Genomic DNA, 16,854 nt, shown 5'->3' with positions numbered 1-16,854 from the left:
CCACCCCACCCCGCCACCAATCCAACTGTCGGCTTTTTCACTTCAGGATGATGTGGTACCCATCGTTTGTCTCGGCTGCCAAGAGAAGATGCAGAGCCAAAGTCAAAGGTTGCACAGACACAGCAGGGCAGAGCACAGCCACTTTTACACCAACATCCGCATGCGGGTGATCCGAACAACTGGTCTACAAGAGCATTTGGTGACTTTGCGGTTTCTTGTTCTCAAGTTGCTTTCTGTGCTAGCTACATTGTGCTAGCTACATTTCTGTTTGGGATCTGAGGCACACCTAAAACACATTCTGTTGAGTCTAATTTAATGTTGAATGGATTTATGAGATAAGAAAGAAATTGGATGGATTTGTGAGATGAGAAAAAAAAATGGTATACAACGAGAATTTTTACAGTCAGGGACCTCTCCTTTGTTATCTTCATGTCTCTGGCGTAGCTCCCCTGTAAGTCCCGACTAGATGATTGACGCATGGCAGCTATATTGTGATTACTGGACAGCAGGCACTCAATCGACTTATTGCCATGTTTGGTCAGAGACCCAGAAGACAGAGGTAATGACTGTACAGTCTTTTTATAAAACTAGTTTACACTTTGAGGTAAACAGACATGGTTATCTCGGTAGAAATTCTGTCCATGTGGGCAGACACGCCCGATAGGCTTGCACTGTATACCTGCTTAGGCATTGCTGGTATTAGTGAGTTAGTTCAATGCTACACTGATTCTCATTGTTTATGTCTCTCCACTTAAAGTCTCTAAAAATGGGGCCCATGTATGTAGAAAAGGTATGGGAAAACTTGGGACTTTTTTTTAAAGATTTTCATAAATTTACCGTCATGTGATTTTACTTTAACCAATATACCTGAGAAGACCATGGAATGTTTTATTACATGACCTCTCTTGGGGTACCCTACCTTTCATTGTGTCCAGAACAAAACACATCTCATCCTGGAAGTTCTGAATCATCTGTAAGGACATAAACATTCAGTCAGCAAGGCCTTCTGAGTGAGTCTCAGAACAAACAGAGCAGCAAATCATATTAAACTTATATGTGTAATTTGTATCAATACAATGGCCCATATGGTTTGCTTAATCAAACATGGAACTTTTAATTTAACTGGAAGATGACAGGGGCATTCAAATTCTAATGTTTGGATTTGGAATTTGGAATCAGTTTGGAACACAAAATTCTAAAACAGGTGAAGTGTGCATGGGTCTTACCTCATCACTGACCAGCACATGGATACCAGTGGGTCCTTGTTTAAAGATCTGATTGATCTGCCTAGGAGAGATGCTAAAGAGCTGGGCGATCTTCTCAGTGAGCTCATTGGCAGTCAGTTCTTCCAGGTAAATGGCATGGTACACTGCAGACACAAACAGTTGGAACTGAGCATCATGAGTATGGGTATCATGACATTCTATGAAGTCCATGCTCAAGTAAGACAACACACAAAGTAGCATTTTACATCAGTAAACACACAGACTGAGCACAGCACTGCAGACGTTTTAACATACAGCACTGTGGGGAACATGTTGAGACACAAACGCAGGCTAAATTGGTGCCACACTGATGTTCTCTGATGACCTACCTGAAAAATTATATAAATTATCCAATCATCTAGGGAGCTACAAAAAACCTAAACTGACTGAAAATAATAACCCAAACACCATTAGTGGTGCCTTACTGTTTTGAGTTCCCACTGGAGGGATTTTTAGTTACATTTAGATTGGTTCAATTAAACAAAATTAACCTGTGTTGTTTTAATAAGAAAAAGAGCACACAGCAACAGACCTCAATACACTACACTACATTTGCAGGACAAATATGACACTTAAATGGACACTGCCTGTGCAGATTATCTGACTGGTAAATGAAGCATAATAAATAGGGATGCCAAACATAAACCAAGCCAGCACAAAGCAAGCACTGCCAAACCTTTCCAGCAGAGGTCAGTGATGAACAGCTTAGACCAGTGTTTCCCAAACGTTTTTTCTGGGGACCCACTTTTTAAAAATGACAGACCATGGCGACCCATTTCACTTCAGATCTAACATGCAACCACCAATGTTGCCCAAAACATCTATGTTTTAGGCCACAGGTTCTCAATCTTTTCTATGCCGGGCCCCCCCCAAATCATTCTACAGTGCAATATCTAGTGGTTGGATAGATATCTAATAGTGCCTACTAGGTCTGGCCTACAACCACTATAGGGTTTGGTGATGCACTGACTCCTCAGATTTCCCACAATTCTGCAATCTCAGTTACACTCATGAAACAATGTTAAAAGCTGTTAAATTCTCGCTCAGTTTTGTACACACACACAACCTCAGGTTGTCCTCATCTTGCTTTGAACATGGTTGTGTTGCATTTTGAGCAACATCAGCTTGGAATGTTGGACATGACTAGCCTACCGAAAAGATACGTTTTAATCCGAGAGTTTGGGGATATTCTGGCATGCTACGCAGTCATCACTCTTCAGCATAGTAAGCTGCTCCTGTATTTCTAAAGATAGATGGTGTAGCCTAGGCATTGCAGACAAATGGATCCATAACACCGTGGACAATTCCGTAAACAGCAAATAACTCAAGTTGAATCTGCATTTTCCTCTAGACTTACACGTGTGCTTGTTTGTGCTGAGACTGTGTATTGGTGTTGTCTTTTGCGAAATAGCCGAAAGATGAACGATAATGCGCCTTTACCGTAGGGGAGTTTGCGAGATGGAAAACGAGAGGAAAATAGCGTTTAAATGTCCATTTAAATTGTAGCCTAATCAAATGCACTGTTGCACGTTTTAAATCCGAAATAAAAAGGAAAGTGAGGAGACTGCTATTAACTTTAAAGAGTATAGGCCTATCTACAATTAAAACTATCTGTAGACTATGATGCAAATTGAATAGCCTTATGTCCGGTCTATAGATGTCTGCTTCAGTTGTTGACAGCACAGTCTTTGAGATTAAAAATTATACCTTTTAGATTTTAACGGGTCAAGTTGAAGAGCTGCTGTCCGTTATTGTTTGTGCAAAAATATGTCCCTTGCATTGTGAGATCCATGGTAGGCGTCTGACAGAAATATTGTTTCATTTTGCGAGTGAGATGTCCAAGCTCTGGCGTCCCCTCTGCGACGTGTTCGCCCCCCAGTTTCAGAGCTATTCTAAATGCAAAACTGCACAGAGGGAGTTACATTACATTACATTTGGCTGACGCTTTTTTAACCAAAGCGACTAACAACATGGTAAACAGTAAGTTTTAGAACAATTCTCACAATTTTAGGACAGTTTAAAAAAAAACACATTAGAGTACAGTAAGAAAAGTCGTCGGTGAGTGCTGTATTTTAACAGTTACTTGTCAGTTTAACGGCTGGTGAGTGCTAGGATCAGTAAGACTTGTTGTAAGTGTTGCTATGAGAGTAGATGTTCTCTAAAGAGCTGGGTCTTCAGGAGTTTTTTGAAAGTGGAAAAGGATGTCCCTGCCCTTGTAGGAACTGGCAGTGTGTTCCACCAACGAGGAACAACAGATGAGAAAAAGTTTGGATTGGCTTGAGCGCACCGGTGGTAGAGCTAGACGTCGTTCGTCAGAGGAGCGCAGCGGTCTGGAGGTAGTGTAAGTCTGTATGAGGGCATTCAAGTAGGTGGGAGCAGAACCAGAGACTACTTTGTAGGCAAGCGTTAGAGACTTGAATTTGATGCGGGCTGCCATAGGTAGCCAGTGTAGCTGGATGACAATGCTGTGTTTCCAGTGTAGCTGGATGAGTTATGACAAAACCGTGACTGGTAGTTAACAAACTAGATTCTAATAGAAAGCTGTTAGCTTTCCTAAGCTATAGGTATAAGCTAGGCCTATTACACAACATAAATTGTCACTATGCTGGCGACACAAATAAAATCTCCTACGACCCACCCTTTGAGAACCAATGGCTTAGACTATGAGGGCATGAGACCATGAATTCTCAACATTACGGTCACTTACTGTATGGGACAACACGATGAAAACAAACGCAAACTGAAGTGATTTTTTTAAAAATGACACAGAATATTCAGCCATTTATTTGGGTAATTTTTCTATGAGCCAGCTGAGAGTTTGTAGGGGCACTCACTCAATCCAGCTGTTGTCAACTTCAGATTTTTTGCCATTTTATCTACATTTATTCATTTAGCAGACACTTTTATCCAAAAAGCGACTTTCAAAAAGAATAACATTCAAGTTACAGTGCAGGAGACCTTAGCTCACCAGAATAGTTCTTTGCCATTTTCAATGAGCAAATATATCTACGAGGTTTTGTTTTTTACCGAGTGCAGCCCATATATCGAGAGGAAATGACGTGGCCACAATGTTGACAATAGATGTTCCTCAAGGACTGCTCATGGTGTGGCTTTCAATGGTAATGCAGTATTCAGTAGTGGACTTCAGAGACTGACTGCTGAGCTCACACTAACTGGCCTTTAGACTTTTTAATGAAGGGGTCGAGGCTTTTTTTTTCAGCTCTTGTGCATACACGGATGCTTCCTGTTACACTCAGCCAGGTAGGCAATAATCTGCAGCACCAACACAACAACACACACAGGCACACACACACGTGCGCACACACACACACTAACCAAAGAAGGTGCTGCTGCTGCCGTCTCCGTTCTCGTGCTTCTGTTGCTGTTCCCGGGCCTGCTGGGATTCCTGGCATACATACACGGTCAGCCTCGGACGTACCACCCTGTTACAACACACACACACACACACACACACACACACAGACAAGCGTTACTCCTCAGTCGGTGGGTAGACTTGCACATCTGAGGTGCATTCAAATTCGGCAAACAGTGGCGAACATGTTTTCTCTGAACAGTTAAATTTGAATGGTTTGGTGTGAGCATTCCATTGTAACGGTAACATTTCGTTAAGCTCACGTTCATCTTCACTGTATGTTTGCGGAGAACTAACTCCTCAGACTGTTTGCAAACGTTCGCTAAAAACTCAATGCAAACAGAAACCGGTTTGCAAACGTTTGCGAATTTGACCGCACCTCTGGTCGCATACACACTTTCTGATGTCACCCAGAGCAGAGGTAGCAGCGAGAGATAACTACACCCACCGTCCTTTCAGTGCATTGAAGAGTCGAATGCCGTCGGCAGGGCCACAGATTTGAATGACGTCTTCCCTGGTCAATTTCAGCAGGTCTGCCCCTGTTACAGACAAACACACTATTAGAGGTAGGCCTGTGTTCTACAGGTGGGGGAAAAAAGACATGTGAACATAGCACTTTACATACAAAGTATGCCTTCCTACATGACCCACTTTTAATTGTAAGCTATGCAGTTTAGCACATACAGTCACTTCACAAAATCCATTGAAAAATATTGGGGATGCTCCTTATTTGGCTTTAGAGGTCTAAAAATAGTCACAGTAAATCGTTGACAAATTCTATGCATTTCTGGGACCATTCGGAATGTTAATGCTTAGTGCGGCCGTACCTGAGAAGTTTGTGAACAGACGACAGAAGGGCGAGAAGCGGTTTCGATGGAGCCACTGCTGGGCCTCCTGTGGCGTTGCTGTGGGCAACAGATTCTGATTGTTCCGTACAGGTGTGAGAAAGAGACAGGCAAGGAAGCAGAGAAGGCGGGTGGGGTTAAGCACACATCGTAAAGGAATTAAGCATCACATCAAACTCAAACGGTCTCCTTCCCCTGAAGTCAAACACGTTAACACCCACATCCTAGGTCATAATGGCTACGTTCATAATGACCAATGCTGACCAATATACACGTTAAAAGAAGTGAGATCAAAATGAGTGAGATCAATCCAAGTCCCAGTGCGCTATGGATTGATTATTAGTTTATTTCAGGCATTTCCTCCTACTAGCAGTTTTTTAACATTTGCTGCTTCTCCTACAGCCTGAAGGAAGACATGGGATCAACAGTTCACTACAAATCAGCAAATAAATTCATATGTACCTGCTGGTTCTCACTGTCTCTTCTAAGTAGATGGTATGGCAACTGTAAAGCAATTGTATGGCATCATTTTCAAAAACCCACACCAAATATACCATACCTTCACACATGGTCTTATGGAAAGTACATTAAAGAACTTAAGGGGAAACAAATACACACATAAAACTCTATTTGTTAACATGTGGATGCAGACTATACTCTGGTCAAAACCAAGCAGGCAAAGGCTTCTGTTGGATCATTCTCTATTCACAAGCAATAACACTGTGTTAAAGGGTTTGAACCGTTAGATTTGACCTTGTAGACTGCTGTGATTATCTTTGTAACAACAACAACATTTAAATGGTCTAAAATGGTGCCCCACTGAAGGGAAATTTTTCAGTGGAGCAAAGTCACTTCTGAAAGTGACTTTCAGAAGTCAGCAAGTTATACCTACATAAAGTAAAAATGCAATGATTTGGAAAATCTACTGACTGAACACACAATGCTACTCAACACATGGATAAATGACAGGTCCAAGCCTTCACTGAACCTTCACATCCAACACTCTGCTAAGTCCCATCTTAGGTGATTAGCTTTTTTGACAACCCTGTCAGAGTATTATTCACAGCCAGCCAAAACATTGTAAATTGAAAGACAAACATATTCTCAGTATTACCGAATCACTAAAGGTTTGTACGGCATCCTCATTGATTTCCTACATTTGGAAAAAACAAAGTGCAAAAAGAGTGCACTTACAGTAAATACAATATTTAAGTCTCCACAAATAATGGCCATGAATATATCAAGGCTAAAACAAGGGGAGATTGTGTTTTTCAGGCATTTTCAAAGGACTAAAAATTATACAGTATGTGGGGTAGCTAGTAAGAACATGAACATCTATTAGGAAGTAGCTCATTGAATGGGCATTTAGTGTGCCAATGTTATATCATAGATAAGTATCATTATCCTCAAACATGCTGTCCAAGATGAGGCATTTTTGAGAGTAATACCTAAAATAATAATAATAATAATAATAATAATGATAATAATAAAAATCAAGGGTGAAAAAATGAATGAAAACATGGAACTGAACAAAAATATTTAACAGGTGTTAGTTTTGGGACCTAAACATTATGTAGAACCATTTTCCCGGATTCTGTCTGATTTGACATGGAATGTCCCATTATTCAAATTATGGCCCATGGTTTCTCAATTATTATTGGGTGTACATACAAGTAGAGAACACTATTGTGTTCTGATCATTCTTTTTTTTATTATTTAATTTAGTAATGACATCATTGAGCCCCATATTAGTATGCGGTGACCCTGTTATAAATCAACAATATTTTCATCACAAAGCCACACGGCAAGAAGGTGTGAACATTTTTGAGGGTCTCGGATTTGGGGGTAGGGGGTGAGGGGAGTAAAATAGGCATGATTACAGACCTGGATCAAGTGTGAGTGGGGAAAGATGGTTGGAGATACAAGAACACACACACACAATACACAGCACTAACAGCCAGGCTGCACCGGATGCAAAATTGAACAGCTCCATTCACGGAGCGTAAAAATAGTTATATTTTTTTCCAATGTAAGTGCCGTTATCATGTCTGGAGTAGCCAGTTCCATTGATTATAGTGGAAGCTAATTGTTGCAGCATACGCTCCGCGAACAGAACGCTTAAGTTGCGTGCCCGGCATAGCCTCCCTGTGAGAGTCCAGGGCTATATTCACACTATTCCGTTTTCGTTCAAATCCGAAAGACTTTTGTTTTCACCTCTCATCTAAACTACTCCAGTAAGTTCCTGAAATGGAACGATTTGAAAATGCTGTCGGCCCCGTAATGATCTGAAAACACCGGCTTTGCGTTTTCATGTGGACCCTAACGGTTTGACAAGACTCACTTCTACTTTGAAGAACATATTTAAAATTAAACACTTTAAAATGAAAATCGTAAAAGTGTGGATGTAGCCCAAAACTGCACCACAGGCTGCAGGGAGATAACTGCGCTTAGTGTTACTGTAGAATCTCTGTCACCAGGATAAAGGATGTTTCAGACAGTCTTTAAGGTACTTGTTACGTAAATTTAATACATAAAAAATCTTTTCAATGAAGACTATGTGGTCACGTGTAAAATGTAAATTATGAGTAGTGGGAGATAGTGGGGGGTGATGGGAAAACCATACTCACCTCTGCAATCTGTGCTGGTGGCTCTGGCTGGTGATTTGGTGATCCATTTCTAAGGGTAACAACAAAGAGTGTGATATATTTAGTATGACATTACAAAACGTAAACAATCAGGCATTTCATTTAACATACTCTGATACTTTTGGAATTCTAGCCCTTTAACTAATGTGACTAGGGATGATTTGCTCCTGGAACGTTTCTGTGTCTACTCTAGAGGCTGAAGAGAATGTTGTTTTGGTCTACTTTGGTGTGATGAAAGCTTCTGTTAGGCCACCAAATTGTCAACATTTCTTGTCCCATACATTATTTGTGGTTCTGCCACTTCATTTTTATTCTCCATTTCAATAACTAAACAGTTTTGAGTAATCAAGTCAAGTCACTTTTATTTATATAGCGTATTTTTGTATGCACAGAGTGCAACCCAAAGCACTCCACATACAAGACATTGATTTCAGACAACAAACAAATGAACAAATAAATAAAAAGTAAGATGTAATGCTAAGTAATGATACTTAGCATCTCGTATGCCATACCCTTCAGCTACTGTGAAACTGTTGTGGGTGCTGTTGAATCCAGGTGATGGAGAGTTGTTTACATAGGTAGCCTCTGGCCACGGGGAGCACTGGAAAAAAAGAACGCAACAAGGAAACTGCTGTGAAACACAGGCATCATTTGAATATTGGACATAAAGAAGAATTCAACACTGACATGCACAACAAAAAAAAAAAAAGTTTCTGGGAACTCTGATGACTTTTGATGAAATGCCATGATTTCTCACTTGCTAACAACCAAACCAAGCCATTCAGAGTCTACAGAAGCCAATCAAAACCACTTCTGAGAGAGGCCACAGTCCAACCTCAACAGGAATGGAAAGGAAACCATCTGCTTTCAGTAGTGCTCAAAAATCAATGCAGATTTATCACTGAAACTGTGGAGAAATGTTGGCCATAAAAAAGATTGTGGTCTGTGACTGGTAACTACCGTAAATTAAACCATTTCATTTTCATATTTTGCTTCAATCCTAGAGGTTACACTGTAATTCCCAGCAGCTCTTAACGGCCACTATATCTCTGAGCCACATTACCTGTTTGCCGAAACAAAGACACTGCAGGCGAAAAACTCATTGCAGAGTTACCTTTGTAAACATTCAGAACCATTCCGGATAAGGAGTTCTCTACAAATGATGTTTCAGAAATTTTTAGAGAATGAAACATCTCGCTTTCTTGAATGATGAGGAATAACTCACTTGCGTAGATCCTCGAAGAAATTAATTCAGGGAATTTGGTCTACCACAAGTGTGCCACGATGTCATTTTATAAAACTTGTCAGAGTTCCTCTTCAGTTATGATATAAAAAAAAAAATCAAAAACATCCATCATTAACACACTTTATGAAAAGAAAAGTGGAATCACGAGGTTCAATAACTGACCATTGAGGGGAATAGCAAGGTTTCTTCAGCACCGAGCATGGTTTGCCATAACTGACAGTATGCAACAGAGAACTCCTTCCAGTCAGCCTGCCCGGCGACGGATGCGTACCTCTGTGAGAATGGTGGTCTCGTACGAGGGCTGGTACTTCTCTTTCTCCTGCGGAGCCCTCTTCTCCATCTTCTCCCGGTCTGTCTTCTGCTTCCTGTCTGCCCCCTTGGGCTGAAGGAGAACAAACACAAACAATCAGGGATCAGGTCACACGCGTGCCGATCAGATTTGAACAGCAAAACAGCTTTTTAGCCATTTTTTGGCCAATGCTTCAATATGATGTCACAGGGCTCCAACTGTCAGCTGAGGGTCAAACCTTTCAATCAAAGTGCATTAGAAGTTTGATTTCTTTTTTTTTTTTGAGGGTGGCGGTCTCATCTTAAGAGAGGTAAGGGGAGCGTGTGAAGGTGTGTGTGTGTGTGTGTGTGTGGGGGGGTCCTCACCTTAAAGACTTTGACCTGACAGCTGGCCGAGTGTAGGTGCTCGGTGTAGTCTCCGCTCTCGTTCTCTTTGAAGGTGTCGATCTGGATGCGAAACGGCACGCCCTTCTCGCCCCCGTGCTTGCGCATGGTGAACTCTGTGCTGATGCAGTGAACCTGTGGCACACGCAAAACACATGCTAGCACCGTCACAAACTAGCCACAATTACTCAATTAGTCCCTCTAAAAACACAATGGTTCAAACCATTCGTTGAGACAACAATGATCCTTGACACAAAATGGGGAAGTAATAATCTGGGCCTAACACACACACACACACTCATACTCACAAAAGTAAAAGCCTCTCCTTGTGTTGATGAATGTGATGTCTCAAATTTGATAGATTTTGATAGTCTATCAGCTCAAAATACTTTTTTGCCGTTATCAATATAGTTTTCGTTCTTAGTGTTAGGCCCTTAAGACTATTTAGCCTGAAATACACGACTCTAAAGAAAGAAACACACGCACACTCACACGCACACACCAGTTACTCTATGATTTCATGTACTAAGGTGGCAGCATACCTGAATGAAGACCGAAGTCCGTTTCGACGGGTCCCACAAAAACTCGACTGTGTTTAGCTGTGTGGGGTTGGCTCGGGGATCCACGATACCCACCGACATCGGGATGTCTGAAGGGGTCAAAACACTGGTCAATATTTGTTAAACAATTTAGCAACATTTTTCTAATTACTTCTAACCAACATAAACAACATGAAAACAATGTGGATTCTTAAAAATGTATACGTTTATGTTTATGTTTGTTAAGTTGTTACGTTTTTAACGCACGCTAACATTTAACAGAGCCACTCTTTGAACAGTATTAGCCAGTATTATCCATTACAAATCAATATTCATTTGCACATTTTTTACAATTCATCAGGTAACAACATTTTTATTATTAAGAATACTTAAGGTGCAAGATAGCCTGGGCTGTATAATTAAAATGTAACTACACAGCATGCTGGTAACTCATCGTAGGAGATGCCCTCCTCTACTCTAAATAATCTGTTCTGACTGGTATCCCCTGCCCACTCCTCTTCTTCAACCCTCGCCCTTGTGTGTGTCGGCCACCTCACCCAGGTCAAGGATGCGGTCGCCAGGCCTGTTCCAGCGCCAGCCCTCCAGCTGCTGGTGCTCTGTGTACTGTAGACGCCGGTCATGGAAGACCACCCGGATGATGCTCTGGGGACACAAGTGCGGGTCACGCAGTCAGTGCCGCAGTCAGAACCAATTTTCCCCCTTCCCCTCAAAAGCACTGCACTGAAACAAGCATGCTGCACTGAAACACACATACTGCACTGAAACACACATACTGCACTGAAACAAGAATGCTGCACTGAAACAAGCATGCTGCACTGAAACAAGCATGCTGCACTAAAAACAAGCATACTGCACTGAAACAAGCATACTGCACTAAAAACAAGCATACTGCACTGAAACAAGCATGCTGCACTAAAAACAAGCATACTGCACTGAAACAAGCATGCTGCACTGAAACAAGCATGCTGCACTAAAAACAAGCATACTACACTGAAACAAGCATACTGCACTAAAAACAAGCATACTGCACTGAAACAAGCATGCTGCACTGAAACAAGCATGCTGCACTAAAAACAAGCATACTGCACTGAAACAAGCATACTGCACTGAAACAAGCATACTGCACTAAAAACAAGCATGCTGCAGTAGATGGAGAACGGGCATTTATAAATGGAGCGGAGCACTTCCTGCCATGTTGAAAAGTAGCTGATGGATATTATGAGAAAAGGCGCAACAAAAAAAAAAAAAAAATCATAAAAAGGACTAATCTCATAACCGAGTTGGCTTTGAAAACTACTCATACCTTCACCATTTTCCCCGTAATTTCCGGGAGCTCCCCCATTTTCCGATTGTCCAGCATTCGAATTTCGTAAGACTGTCCTAAAATTGCAGAATAAAAATACTTTTAGTAAATGGCACAAGCAAGACTAGGGTCACATTAGTAAGCCATGTCAGGTCATGCACTCATATACTCAGGAATATGGTGTGTGTGAAAAGCTAGTCACTGAGAAACACAAGCAAGTGGTTTGTTGAAGTGAAGTTCGCCTTTTAACACAAGTAAGCCCTTTAATCAGGTGTGAATATTGTGAGATCATATATTGGTAGTGTATAAATCCTATTATTAGCTTGTAATTTTAAATGTCCATTGTGGCAAACAGTGTAGGGGAATAGCTACATTAAGGTAAAATAAAATCATAACTTATTTAATTTAGTTAGTGTCAAGCCCTCATTTTTTAATATAAATATATATATAAATAATAAGAATTTAAAACAACTAAAGTAATATTCACTGACATTAATCAGTTATTTAAACTACACATTACATGGGACTCCTGACTAGTAAGACTGGCAAGAAAGGGACAACGGGGATTTCTAATATGGCTGAAAGGCTGGATGCTTGTGTGACATGTTTAGTATGAGACTTATAAAGGGCACATGCAGCTGCTTTTCTGGACATGCCTCACTCCACACCCACGGACACGTCTGATTAGGAGGAGAACAGCCTCTGTAGTCTCCTCTAGTGTACACAACCTGCACTAATTCTACGACAGCCATATCCCTTGCTTAATCATGTGAGGGGTTTAATCGGTCAACCAATTTAGGTGGAATTTTTGTCTCTCATCAACTACATGATCCACACTAGAATGGCCCACAGTAGAGACCATACCTCCACTAAGTTCCCAGGATCTACAACACTGCTGGACGTATTTTCATAAAACATGGTTGAAACATGTAGGCCTCCCATGGGCCAAGGAAGATCTTGAATCGTAATCATAGGCATCATATAATAATAATAATAATAATAATAATAATAATAATAATAATCTTTATTTGTATAGCACCTTTCATACACAGATTGCAGCTCAAAGTGCTTTACATTTGGAGCATTTAGCACAATAACAGAAGAAAATAATAATAAACACCTTCAAAAACGAATGGGTTGTTGCCAGTAATTTGTGCAATCCTGTTAACCAACCAACCATCTAACTGATGCCGGTTGGTTAAATTGACCGGTTTACCCCTTCACTTTTTCCTACACAACTAACTCATGCTTCTCACCAATAATGTCTGCCGTCACTGACTTTGTCAGTGCTTGTGAGATCTTGTACCTCAGGTGCCCCATGAAATGAATGATTTGCGGTATTAACTCACACTCACAGTATGGAATGTGAAAGTGTGTGAAAGGAAGAATGACTGTAAACGGAAACACTGAGAGTTTTTAGAGGCAGCCGAGGTCTCTTAAGGAGACTGCTCAAAGGTCTTAGTTAGGAGTGAAACGAACAGTCAGTGGTTGTGAGTGTGAACATGTAAATATGGATGATCCCAGGGAATCCCTGTTCGGCAGACCTTGGTTGAGGTAGGTGAGCGTCTCGTCGTGGAGTTTGACAGCAGGCGAGGTGGCGGCACATAAAACATATTGGAAGGGCAGGATCTTATTCTCCGTGTCTGGTGGAAGGTTAGATTCCTCCTGTTTGAAGATGGGAAGGGCCAGCACATCACTGAAGTATAACACAAACAGAAAACAAGAGAGAGGAAGAGAGGGAGAGAGAGAGAGAGAGAGTGATTAGGCGTAGACAAGACAAATGCAGGGGGAAAGGGTGTCTTGTCAGTTTTCCTACTCATTTTCACCACGTCTTGAGTAATGGCTTCCTTCACTGGGGGCTATAAATAGAATAACATATAGGGAGGTTACGGAGCACGGCAGGAAACAACTAAGAATACACCAATAAAACTAATTCAAAGAACACCACATTGTCTAGAAGAGAACGGTTAAGTAATTTAGCCTTCTGCTTAACACTTCATTAACACTTCAGCATACCCTGGACATTTTTCACTTGATGATAAAAGAAATGTCAGAAACGTTCCCCTTACCAGTTTGGGGCACCTCTTGGCCACTCACATAATAACAAATGTTTGCAAGACCATTTATGACTCTTACCCAAGAGCGTAAGAAATGTTTTCACATTTTCAGCCATAAACACTAACACTGCCACACAGTTACCTAGAAACCAACGAAATAGGATCACAGGTTGGCTTTACTTTCCTGTCTCCACAAGAATGCTCTTTACGATACAAATCAGGCCACTTCAAAGCCCCCAAAAATTAATATGGCTGAAAGACAACAGCTGGCCAGACCTCAATGGATTTCAACATATAAAAATAAACTGTCAACTAAGTTTTCTTAGTGTAACAACTTTCCGTTATCAAACAGTACTGGATTTTCTGTGTTTTAAAACATTCATACCACCAAAGCCTAGTCAACCAACTTGTCAAATCAAGTGAAGCTACGCCAAAATGGTTTAATAAAAGTGAGACTAAGTGAAATAAACATCTAGTAACTACCACACTGCAATGCACTGCCACACAGCATTTTAGTCATTTGGCTTGACCTTCTATCTAGTTGCACTCACCTCCTAAATGTTAGTGAGTAGCAAAATCATAAATTAATAACCTCAAAGTGTTACTCGCAGCAAGCTGACAGGGGCACCAAGCGATAAGCTGCTGAAATCCTCGCAAGTATCGATTACGCCACCGTGTAAAGGGCATTCAGAGAAAAAGACAGTCACCCACAAATGTGTCTTATTCACTTACAGCAGTTCCATATTGCATTTTACTTTACAATCAAGGGTTTTTTTTTGGCTGTAGGACACTGTGTTCTTGCAGAAGCTTGAATCATGCTGGAGGCTCACTGCCAGAGGTTCTTGTCGAGTTGAAAACACACACTGCTGACATTTAGAGCAAGTCTCACCTCAGATGAGATGACACGCAAAGCAGTAGCCTACCAGTGGTGGAGGAGTGGGCACCCAACCCAGCGAGAGTTTGAAATAGATCTCGATTACATGCATATGGCTGTATTATCATGAAATGCAGATAAATCACTGTTTTGACAGATTCAACAACTGCCTGCAATTAGGAGGATACAAGCAATGTGCTTCGCCCCATTCTTATCAGGTTACAAAAAGCATGTCAAAGTCTTCACTATGCTCTGAAAGGTGTACAAGAAGAGCCGTCAAAACAGTTCAAATGAAAGCACTGAAAGTCAGTAGGAAGTAGTGAAGACAGTCATTTGCCACCTACCTCATGCTGTAAGCCCCGGCTCCCAGTTCCTGACCGATGCCAGAGAGACTCGCGTCGAAGTCCTGCACCAGACCTGACTCGATCACCTCATCCGCCAGCGGCAGTTTCAGGGCCCAAGCCATGACGACGCGCGCTTGGAGGTTCCGGCCGAACGGAACCCCTGACCCTCAATTGATCTGACTTGATTACCTGTGTTGACCTGCAGTTACCGAGTAAAACCATCAAGAAAATGTTTGGACAACTGGCCAGATGTGTGCAGCTACGTGTAGTAAAGTCACATCGACTCACAAACGCATATAAGGTTGCTGCGCCTGGTGTTAGTCAGATCATGACAAGGTGGACAGTGGGCATAAATACCACAGTCAAGGTTGGTTTCAATAAAGTTTCGCCCTGAAGAAAACATTGACTGATGAAGGAGAACGGTGGTAGCCTAACGTTACATGTTACTGCAGTTAACTGTCTACGCAGTATCAACGAAATTGAAAAACTATGACATCGACATAATGCAATCGGCAATCAAAGTCAAATTTTATATTACACATAGCAGGTATGGCCAGCACGTTGTAACTCCATGCTCAGCCAGCGACAACCTGATAGCACAGCACACTTGGTACTGTCGGTGATGGTTTCAGTTACATTAGCTAGCCACAGTTGCTAAAAATATAACAACGCTACAGCGTATTTCAAAGCGAGTCACTTGGAAACACGCACTTTGCTGTATTATGAAAGATTACACGTATTACCTGTGAATAAATAACATTTGATGTAGCTGCTGGCTAACAATAACGTTAGCTAGCCGTTCTTCGCCAGGCACACTAGTGCTAGTCACGTTAAGCAAATTGACGAAACCAAGCAAAGTTGGCTAAGCTACGGAGTTAGCAAGAGATACATACTTATCTATGGTGATACCTGTCATATGTACGGGATGGAAACTACCAAACAAACGGCAACAGCACAGCATATTGAAAACAGAAACCGTTAATTGACTCACCCTTCTAACCCAATGTTGAATTAGTAAAAGTCAGCCTCCGCTTCACGCCATATTTCAACCCGTCTTTCGCTAGCTAGAGGTAAAACAAATAACTTAGCTGGCTAGTCCTCAGACACTATTCGTGGCAACGATTGCTCCCTCCGAAACAAATGGCGAAGTATTAATGCAACTTTTTGCCCATAGACTCAAAGACAAAAAGAACACATGTAACACATCCCGAAATGAGTACACTAATATATACAATTTTGTTTATTTGGTCAGTTAAAAAGAGATTGCCGTAATATCCGCAGTCGCCTACTTCTTCGACGCTGCGTTACCTGGGCTGTGGTCATAGTAATTGACCGCCGCCTGCTGTGGTGGAGTAAAAACTGAATATGCTCTTCAGTAGCAGCAGGCCTAGAGCAAAAACTGTAGTGGTGGTGCGCATCTGTCAAGATAAAAAGACCTCATCAAAATGTAAGAAAAAGTAACCTATCCCTATATCTCAGCTGCCTCTACTTTTGAAAGCACAATGTTTAATAAACTGTAGCCTATAGCTACTGTAAGCTATTCACTTAGGCTATATTATTATCCTATCATGTGTAGGCCTATGTGGTCAAGACTTTCAAAACAGCGGGCCTGATCATCTGTTTTGATTGTGTTGAAAATGTAGGCCTAGCCCGAATGGGGTTCTCTGATC

General features: G+C 41.4%; 1 protein-coding gene across 2 annotated transcripts; it reads right to left on the bottom strand.

Moving 5' to 3' along the window:
- tfcp2 (transcription factor CP2) lies at positions 1-16,488 on the bottom strand. 2 transcript variants are annotated; one of them, XM_048241492.1, is made up of 18 exons: positions 16,176-16,488; positions 15,185-15,383; positions 13,454-13,605; positions 11,910-11,986; positions 11,143-11,248; positions 10,589-10,695; positions 10,029-10,181; positions 9,646-9,756; positions 8,641-8,729; positions 8,111-8,159; positions 6,598-6,636; positions 5,946-5,987; positions 5,466-5,559; positions 5,087-5,177; positions 4,602-4,708; positions 1,227-1,369; positions 920-971; positions 1-75 (listed from the first exon to the last, which is right to left on the bottom strand). In XM_048241492.1, the coding sequence occupies exons 2-18, from the start codon at positions 15,304-15,306 to the stop codon at positions 38-40; spliced, it is 1,572 nt and encodes a 523-aa protein (XP_048097449.1). In that variant the 5' UTR covers positions 15,307-15,383; positions 16,176-16,488; the 3' UTR covers positions 1-37. The 2 variants fall into 2 exon arrangements, with proteins under 2 accessions (XP_048097449.1, XP_048097450.1); XM_048241493.1 differs by lacking the exon at positions 6,598-6,636.
- Between the last annotated feature and the right edge of the window lie 366 nt (positions 16,489-16,854).

This window comes from Alosa alosa, chromosome 4 (genome assembly GCF_017589495.1).
Source record: "Alosa alosa isolate M-15738 ecotype Scorff River chromosome 4, AALO_Geno_1.1, whole genome shotgun sequence".
Classification (NCBI taxonomy): Eukaryota; Metazoa; Chordata; class Actinopteri; order Clupeiformes; family Clupeidae; genus Alosa; species Alosa alosa.
The sequence above is the reverse complement of the archived record's forward strand: the minus strand, read 5'-3'. Positions and strand labels throughout refer to the sequence as shown.